The following is a 9,664-nucleotide window of genomic DNA, read 5'->3' as shown; positions in this document are numbered from 1 at the left end:
ATTTGGCTAAGTAGAACATTTTTTACTTTAAATCTTATTTTGGGACAATCAAATAGAGACAGATAGAGACTGTGATTTTAGTCAGTCAACATAGCTGGGCCTTTGACACAGAACAGCCTGGTCACCATTATGTTATGAAATGACTACCATTTTATCAGGATTTTAATATTACCCATTGACAATTCAGTGGAGGCTGCTGAGGGGAGGACGGCTCATAATAACGGACGGAATGATGCAAATTGAATGTATTTGATACCATTCTACCCATTCTGCTCCAGCCATTACCATGAGCCCATCCTCCCCAATTAAGGTGCCACCAACCTCCTGTGATTGACATACCCCCTTCTATTTATTTTTAACAGATCTGGGTTGAAATATGTTCAATACACATGTTCTAATACTTTAAGCGATTGCCTAACTAAGCCTGCCTGGAGTCCCAGATGGGAAGACTATTCTATTGGATCCATTGCACCAGGCAAGCTCAAACTATCCCAGCTAAATTATTTGAAAAGATTTCAAATAGTATTTGAACCCAGGTCTGATTTTTTCAAACCAAGTTAGCACATTAGTTGAGAAGGATGTAATTACAGACTGCAATTAGGGCATTTTCTGATATCGGCATTTCTTAATATAAAGTTACACCCATTGATGCTGGCCATTGTTCTGTGGTCATTGCTTTCGCATCAGGGACAACTGTATCGTTGTAGCTAAGCCTAACCCTTTTCCTAGCCTTAACCTCATTCTCCTAACCCGCCATCCTAATTCACCTAACCTGCCACATTAATTATCCTAACCTGCGATATACAAAAATCATCAGTGTTGAGAAACCATCACCCTCAAAACACTGGAACTGACCAATGGCAAGCACCAATGGGTGTTTCCTAATACCAAGGAACGACCACATCAAGAAATGCCCTGAATTGCGGTCTATAATTACACCATATTGCATTAGTTTGGGATTACACTCATTTGGGAAAACAATAATTAGCACATTTCAGACAGGAAATGCTACATATTTGTTTAACAATTTATAAGAAAATTAGGCTACGATACATGCAGTACATAGGCCTTGTCGTTAGGACATTAATCTTGTCCTTCGAGCTAGCTCACTGCCAGAGCACACATCATGTAAGATAATAATTACAGGCAGTGAAAAAGGTATGCTATACCAATGCCCCTGACCGAACAAAAGCAGATCCCAAGCAGGTTTCGACACACAATCAGATTCAGTGATAACGGATCTACTGACTAGAAAAATACATACACAGAGTCAAGGTATTGGCCTAAAACTGAAGTTTCCACACAATATCATCACTTCATGTTTTTAGAACTAGGTTTCCATAACCAAGGAATGATTGAATTAAAGTACCACATGTTGTAATTCAATTATGCGAATATATGTTCCAACTTTTTCAGGGCCTGTTTCAAAACGTGTTATTGCTTTATGCATATCTCACATTCTTACAGGAAATGTTCTTTATTCAAGATTGTATGGCACCTTATTTAGTACTGCCTGCAGTAACATAGGTAACATAAATATGGGAGGGGCCCAGTGGCTAAACCCTACAGTACACAGGTAGGTTTATGTTTGCCTGTTGCACAAAAACTTCTGATTTAATAAAGTAAATAAGTAGCTAAATGATTAAAACATTTAAAACGTATACAAATCTGATCATAACAAAATTGGACAGTTCTCAAAATATTCTACCATACCGGAAATGCACCTTCCAAACATTGTTGTGTAGCTAGCGTTAGCCTAGCTACTTTCCTTGAGTGGGGCTCTGTCATGAATGAAGTCGAAGCCTTATTCCATCAGAAGGAAACTTGTAAACTGTCTGAGGGTAAGAATTTAGTCACTTAATATTTAACGTTAATAATGCTAGCGGAAATACCTACAGCTGCTCACTAATGTTAGACAGGTGTAAATGTTAGCACTTCTAGCCAGCTGTCGGCTAACGTTATCTAGCTAACGTTTATCAGTCAAAGATAAGTTTGACGACACCACTAGCTTACTACTGTCGGATGTCAGTCGTTTGTTTAGTAAGTAGTTGAATGAACTTTGCTACTGCACAACCTATTAACGTCAACCACCACGGAGGGCTAGACATGCTAATAGCTAGCTGTCTTTATGTGTTTAGGACGTCGTTAGCTAGCAAGCTGCACAATGCCATATTCTCAAAGGTCTTTGTTTAAAAGGGATGTGCAAATGGTATTCCATCTGCTGTGCACACAACATTGTTACTGGATCAGATGTTGACCTCAGATTTATAGATATGGATTGTTGAACTGTCACCGTAATCATTACACAAAACAGTTGCCAATCGAACCAAAATGTCAGTTTCTATTGGACAGGTTCCGCAAACAGGCTGGTACCTACCCGAATCTGTCTAATAGAAACGCTGGTTTTGCAATTGTTTGGAGAAAGGATTACAAATGGAAACGCAATCGATAGTTTATATTGGACAAATTCAGGGGTGTATTCATTCCGCTTAAACAGAAGCAACCGAAACTGGGCGGGACCTACCTGAATGTGTCCAATAGAAACTATATTTTTGCTATTTGTTTCAGTATGGTTCTTAAACGGTCAACAGTTTCTGTAATAAATACACCCCAGGTAGGGCACTCGTCCTTTTGATCCATTTTCTCTGTTTGCTACCTTTTGATTCTTAAACTGTAAATGGTTTCTGTAATGAATACACCCATGTTACAGCAAGGCTGTTTCACTTTCAACTATGTGGCCTGAGAAGTCAGGCCCTGGATGCTCTCATTAGTAGTGCTGAAGATTGGACACAATGGCACTCTAAAGGACACTAACATAAAGTGAGTACATTAGTCAATGGGCACGAAGTAGAGCTTAATATCCTATGTCCACAATTAGACCAAAGCGTTTTATTTGAACAAATACAAAAAAAACGTTGTGCTTTCATATTCCCATTTTCTGTCTCTCCCTGCAGGGCAGCATGTCTTCAGGTCATCGGCTGCGAGATGTAGAGCAACAGCACCCCCTGCTGGACAGGGAGGAGGCTGCAGCGGGTTCCGCAGTAGGGGAGGCGGAACGGGTGTGGTTCATCCAGGACGGCTGTGGCATGGTCTGTGCCTTCATCACCTGGTTCCTGGTGCTCTACGCCGACTTTGTGGTCACCTTTGTCATGCTGCTGCCCTCCAAGAGCTTCTGGTACGCTGTGGTCAACGGCGTGGTCTTTAACTGCCTGGCCGTGCTGGCACTCAGCTCGCACCTGCGCACTATGCTCACCGACCCGGTGAGTGAACTGACCAGTGCAGGGCCGTGCTCATTAGGGCCCACCGTAACAAAGAAGCGAGGATGCGTTGTAATGTTGGGTGACTTGAAAGAGGGAGTGACTTTGAATGGAGGGCAAGACGGACCATGCGAGCAGTAAAATAAGCAGTCAGAAAGAATGTCATATGAGAGCACTGATGCCCATGGGCACATTATAGGAACCATGCGTGTTGTCCTATTAGCAATGAGAGAACTGACTTACGAGGAGTTTCCTTGAGGTTTTGAATGAGTCTGTCCAAACATGTCAGTCTGCCTGTGTCCATTCTGTCCATCCTTGTCTGTTTTTAGGGAGCTGTGCCCAAAGGCAACGCCACCAAGAAATACATGGAGAGCCTGAAGCTGAAACCAGGAGAAGTCATCTATAAGTGTCCCAAATGCTGCAGCATCAAACCTGAGAGAGCCCACCACTGCAGGTGAGAAAGAAATGTGTTGTGTGCTTTGTGTATTATGCTTTATGGTATCTAGGGCCAGGTTTTTTTTCCTGGTCGAGTAACTAGGCAAAATGCCCTATTTAGGCCAATATGCTGGGTCCTGTTCATTAGTCCACACCGTAGTAAAACTTTTGCAATGGAAAACAAAAAGGAACATTTCATATTGGAGCAGTCCAAGTAGTCCCTGTCAGTTTCAGTCTATTTTCTTCCGTTTGGTGCCTAATGACCATGGTTTTTGTTTTCTTCTCCTGTAGTATTTGCAAGCGCTGCATCCGTAAGATGGATCACCACTGTCCATGGGTAAACAACTGTGTCGGAGAGAACAACCAGCGCTTCTTTGTCCTCTTCACTGTGAGTTCCATCTCAGATCCACATTGTTTAAGTCCAGGTGCACAGTGGAAATTGCGAAATGCATTTCTAGTACATCAGTCCAATTAATCAACGAATAGGGCAAAATTATGAATCTTTTTTTTTGCGACTGACATCCCTATTTTATGCTATTGTGTAGTTTTGCATGGAAACAATGGGTTTGATAAAACAATTAGGCTAACTCTCATCTTTATGTGGCATCATTTTGTTGTATCTTTATGCCTATGGGTATCTTTATGCCTATGGGTATTGTCAATGCACAATGACTTGAAATTAATGTTTTACCATCAATACTAGAGTTAAGTCATAATTCTCTCTTTTTTTCCCCCAGATGTATATAGCGATGATCTCCACCCACGCTCTCACTCTGAGTGGGTACCAGTTCGTAACCTGTGTCAAAGTCCAGTGGAGTGGTGAGTGTCATTATGAGTCGTTGTCTAAATATACTGTTCCTTTTTTAAATACAGCTACATTGACTTCAATGTGCCCCGCCCATAGGGTGGTGCAAAATTGGCCCAGCGTCGTCTGGGTTAGGGGACGGTTTGGCCAGTGGGGGGGGCTTTACTTGGCTCATCGTGCTCTAGCGACTCCTTGTGGTGGGGACATTGGTGCAGCTGGCTTCCGCGTTAACCGGGCGGGTGTTAAGAAGCGTCGCATGACTCGACCTTCACCTCTCCCGAGCCCGTTGGGGAGTTGCAGCGATAAGAGAAGTTCATAATTAAAACATTTAAAATAATGATCAAACAATACGTTGCATTGACTCACTCTGTGTGCAATAATAGGGTTTAACGTGATTTTTGAATGACTACTTCATCTCTGTATACCACACACACAATTATATGTAAGGTCCCTCAGTCGAGTAGTGAATTTCAAGCACAGATTCAACCACAAAGAACAGGGAGCCTTTCCAATGCTTCGCAAAGAAGGGCAAAATAAAAAGCACACACTGAATATCCCTTTGAACATGAAGATACTCATTAGGCTTTGGATGTTGTATCAACACACTGAGTCACTACAAAGATACAGGCGTCCTTCCTAACTGAGTTGTCGGAGAAGATGGAAATTTCACCGTCACCTAAGGGGATTTTAAAACCTTTAGCGTTTAATGGCTGTGATAGGAGAAAACTGACATTGGCTCAACCACCAGTATATACACCATGGGACCACGCAGTCGTTATACCGCTTAGGAAGGAGACACGTTCTGTCTCCTAGAGAAGAAAGTACTTTGGTGCGAAAAGTGCAAATCAATCCCAAAACAACAGCAAAGGACCTTGTGAAGATGCTGGAGGAAACGGTACAAAAGTATCTATATCCACAGTAAAACGAGACCTATATCGATATACCCTGAATGGCCGCTCAGCAAGGAAGAAGCCACTGTTCCAAAACCACATGGGTGCAAAGATCGTACTGTTTTTGGAGAAATGTCCTCTGGTCTGATGAAACAAAAATAGAACCGTTTGGCCATAATGACCATCGTTATGTTTGGAAGAAAAGGCGGGTGACTTGCAAGCAGAAGAACACCATCCCAAACATGAAGCACGGGGGTGGCAGCATCATGTGTGGGGGTGCTTTGCTGCAGGAGGGACTGGTGCACTTCACAAAATGGATAGCATCATGAGGAATTGAAAATAATGTGGATATATTAAAGCAACATCTCAAGACATCAGTCAGGAAGTTAACGCTTGGTCGCAAATGGGTCTTCAAATGGACAATGACCCCAAGCATACTTCCAAAGTTGTGGCAAAATGGCTTAAGGACAACCAAGTCAAGGTATTGGAGTGGCCATCATAAAGCCCTGACCTCAATCCTATAGAACATTTGTGGGCAGAACTGAAAAAGTGTGTGCGAGCAAGGATGCTTACAAACCTGACTCGGTTACATTAGCTCTGTCAGGAGGAATGGGCCACAATTCACAATTTTTTTTTGTTGTTGGAAGCTTGTGGTTCTGTAGCTCAGTTGGTAGAGCATGGCGCTTGTACGCCAGGGTAGTGGGTTCGATTCCCGGGACCACATTTGACTGCACACATGACTTAAACAAAATTATTAAATTATTATTTGACTCAAGTTAAACAATTTAAAGGCAATGCTACCAAATACTAATTGAGTGTATGTAAACTTCTGACCCACTGGGAATGAGATGAGAAACTATTATTCTGACATTTCACATGATTAAAATAAAGTGGTGATCCTAACTGACCTAAAACAGGAAGTATTTACTAGGATTAAATGTCAAGAATTGTGAAAAACTTTGTTTAAATGTATTTGGCTACGGTGTATGTAAACTTCCGACCTCAACTGTACGTATAATATATATACATTACATAGTATTTTGTGTAGATCGTTGACAAAAAATTGCAATTACAGCCATTTTAATCCCACTTTAACAGAATAAAATGTGAATAAATCCAAGGGGGTGACTATTTATGATAAGCATTGTCAGATTGCTTGTAAACAAAGTCTTTGTTCAGAAAATGTTACAGCTTCAAAATATGCTTCAAAATGACCATTTTAATTTAGTGGACAATCATTCTTTGCATCCATAGCTCCATCTATGAATTTGATGGGGGTTATTTTTATTTTGCCCCATCCCTCAGCTTTATAGCAAACCAAGTGGCGGGGCAGCTGTTTTTTGGTTTTCAAATTCAGGATTGCAGCTTCAAATGTGGAGGTCAGTGATGATGTCATTATGCTGGATGATGTTTCTGCCCCTCCAGAGTGCAGTGACTTTTCCCCTCCGGTGACGGTGATGCTGATGATCTTCCTCTGCCTTGAGGGCCTCCTCTTCCTCAGCTTCACAGCTATCATGTTTGGCACTCAGGTCCACTCCATCTGCAATGATGAGACAGTGAGGAGATTAACAGTATATGCCACTTAGCAGACATTTTTTTTAAATCTTTTTTTTTTTTAAATCCTAAGTAAGTTTCTGCACGGTGATTGCCTACATTTTCAATTTGTGTTATGTGATTCTTGTGGGAATTGAACACACGACTTCAGATATACAATGTAGATTAGATGGAGTCTTGTGCATGATTAAGAATTGTTTCCATGTTATACATTACATTCTCAGGTCCACTCCATCTGCAACAAGACGGTGAGGAGCCAAACCACATAGACAAACCATAGATAGACATGCAGGGCTTATTCAGTAGGGCAAAGGCATTACAGAACGCCATTCTACATTGACCATTTCTATCAACATAAAGATTCTCTATTCTGCATGATTGGGATTTGTTTCCAAGTGTCCTGCCCCTCTGAACAAGCACATGGTCATGGTAGTGAAGTCCCATTTGTCAATAGAATCAGGAGGGAAATGGGGCCTATTTACAAATGAGACATCAGTCTCCTTCAGGAAACTGTTAGTAATGTAAGAAAGTAGAAACTTAGTGGTGTTGATGAGACTCGTGACCTATGGCAGGCTTTTTTACCATTGTGTTTATTTGGCCATCAGCTCAACTTTTATTGAATTCTCACCTTGCGTTGCCGTTTACCCCTCTGTGTGTGTGCGTGTGTGTGTGTGTGTGTGTGTTACTAGGAGATTGAGCGTCTGAAGAATGAGAAGCCCACGTGGGAGAGGCAAGTTCGCTGGGAGGGCATGAGGAGCGTGTTTGGTGGCCAGCCGTCACTGCTGTGGATCAACCCGTTTGCCGGTCTCCGACTGCGCCGGCTACTCACCACTAGCTCCCGGAAAGCCGGCGCCGAGTTCTCAGTCTGACCTCTCACATTATGAGCAGCTTCGTACAGGAACTGTCTGGAACATCTTTGGAACCGGTCTTTGACACCAGGGTCCTGTTCATTTAGGCATCAAACAGAAGAAAACGGATTGAAACAGGAAAGGGACTATGCGGACTTGTCCAATAAGAAACGTACATTCTTGTTTTATTTTTTCTAAATATTTTTCATTGCGTGCCCTAATGAACACGAGCCCGGCTACCAGGAAGACTCAAGTTCTATACAACCGCATGGACAATGGTGCTTCTGAACATCACGTCTCCCCGTAGCTGACATGGAGCAGGAATCAAAAGATCAAGAGACCCATCAAACTGTTGAAAGATCAAATGAAAGTGCGCTGTCGTCCTAAAACGGACTGAAACACAACATACTACACAGTAAACGTTTCCTAAATTGCCGCCTAAAGGGAGGATCCACTGTATCTCAGAAGACTGTTCTGTTGTTTAGTTATTGACTTCCTTTTAAAGACACTAGTTGTTTTCTGCTCTTCCTCACTCTGGGGGGGTGAGTAAAGCCTAATTTATACCTCACGGCAACGCAACTCAATTAGCTACTCAAAATGACAATCTTGTACTTGTATCGAGTTACAAATTGCTGGACTGCACACGTCTGCGTATTTTGGCTACGGAACTATGTAGGGTCGTTTTACGTAGCTAATTGGAGATCTTGCATCCTGTATGTATGGTATAAATTAGGTTTAAGTGTCCTTCTGTGGCCATAGATAGCTGCACCCCTGGAAAAACAATGCGCTGGAATTGGTGTTAACCACTACTATAACCATATCATACTTTATTTTAATGAAAACAGTATATTGCTGGATATATTGCTGGCGAATCCTGTTGTTTTTGCATACCAAAAAAAAGTGTGTTTACCACTTGTAGGATTTCGATGAGTTGGTGGGGAATGAGGCATATGAAATATGAATAATTAATGCCAGCAAGATGGTAGAGAACTACTATAATCGGCAGTTTGGATTCTGCATGAGGCAATCACGTCAACTTTTACTAATGAGTCTGACAAATTTGCTGTGAAGTTGACCATTTTTAAAGGCATAGGAACTGGATTCATTAGCCAAAAGTTAGCATCATGGTTCTTTTTAATAGGTAGTAAGAATGCTATGATCATTTAACTGTACTCTAATTTAAAGGTAAACTCAGTGTTGCACGACGTTAACAGCAATATTGGGCCAATTTCCGCAACAACTAAGAGCGTTGACGCGCGGGGCTAAACTTTTGTGCTGTTGTGGTGCCGTCGTAGCTACCACTTTAGCAGCGTGACGCACACCCGTGCCTATTGGCATATACTCTGTGTGTCTCTGAGAGCCAAGTCTTTCATCTCAGTGTCTTCGGTGCTGGTCGTGGCAACGTCATAACGCTGAGTCTACCTTTTTTTTTTTAAATGGTAATTTGTGTGTAATGGACTATATGACTCCAGCAGAGACGATGATTATCTCAAACAGTCAAATGCTTACATGGCACTGTATGGTATTTACTTTATCAAGTCGAAATACGGTACTGTACACAACCTTATGAGCTTTCACACAAAAGTATGTGCATGTGCTTCCCTCAAGTACTCCATGCTATACACTCCTATGTTATACTCTCCTATGTATACAGGGGAAGTTCCTATCATACTGATCTTAAAATAATTCTGATTAACCGTTCTGATTTTTTTCGTTTGACATTTGATGGACTGGATAAAGTCATGTAGGAGGACTCGGCTGTTTTTTAAAATGCTCTTGTTATGAGATTATACAGTATGTTATGTACTTCTGTTTTGAACCCTTTCATTTTAACTTTTTCCCGGGCTCCCGTTTAAATGAACTTCATTTCTACCT

At 41.7% G+C, this 9,664-nt stretch overlaps 1 protein-coding gene across 4 annotated transcripts; it reads left to right on the top strand.

Annotated features, from left to right (window-relative positions):
* Window positions 1-1,540: 1,540 nt before the first annotated feature.
* Window positions 1,541-9,661, top strand: LOC124039360 (palmitoyltransferase ZDHHC7-like). Of its 4 annotated transcripts, none has more exons than XM_046355333.1 (8): window positions 1,541-1,576; window positions 2,711-2,820; window positions 2,955-3,260; window positions 3,587-3,711; window positions 3,984-4,080; window positions 4,430-4,511; window positions 6,813-6,943; window positions 7,631-9,661. In XM_046355333.1, the coding sequence occupies exons 3-8, from the start codon at window positions 2,961-2,963 to the stop codon at window positions 7,808-7,810; spliced, it is 915 nt and encodes a 304-aa protein (XP_046211289.1). In that variant the 5' UTR covers window positions 1,541-1,576; window positions 2,711-2,820; window positions 2,955-2,960; the 3' UTR covers window positions 7,811-9,661. The 4 variants fall into 4 exon arrangements, with proteins under 4 accessions (XP_046211289.1, XP_046211302.1, XP_046211295.1 ...); XM_046355346.1 differs by lacking the exon at window positions 1,541-1,576 and adding an exon at window positions 1,583-1,841 and having other exon boundaries at window positions 6,813-7,013; window positions 7,631-7,763; XM_046355339.1 differs by lacking the exon at window positions 1,541-1,576 and adding an exon at window positions 1,586-1,841 and having other exon boundaries at window positions 2,715-2,820.
* Window positions 9,662-9,664: the final 3 nt, after the last annotated feature.

This window comes from Oncorhynchus gorbuscha, linkage group LG01, assembly GCF_021184085.1.
Source record: "Oncorhynchus gorbuscha isolate QuinsamMale2020 ecotype Even-year linkage group LG01, OgorEven_v1.0, whole genome shotgun sequence".
Lineage (NCBI taxonomy): Eukaryota > Metazoa > Chordata > Actinopteri > Salmoniformes > Salmonidae > Oncorhynchus > Oncorhynchus gorbuscha.
This window is presented reverse-complemented; position numbering and strand designations above follow the sequence as displayed.

Coding starts and splice junctions, on each gene's coding strand:
- LOC124039360 (XM_046355333.1), top strand. CDS start 2,961: ATGTCTTCAGGTCATCGGCTGCGAGATGTAGAGCAACAGCACCCCCTG. Junction 3,712..3,983: donor GAGAGAGCCCACCACTGCAG/GTGAGAAAGAAA, acceptor CTTCTCCTGTAG/TATTTGCAAGCGCTGCATCC. Junction 6,944..7,630: donor CCATCTGCAATGATGAGACA/GTGAGGAGATTA, acceptor GTGTGTTACTAG/GAGATTGAGCGTCTGAAGAA.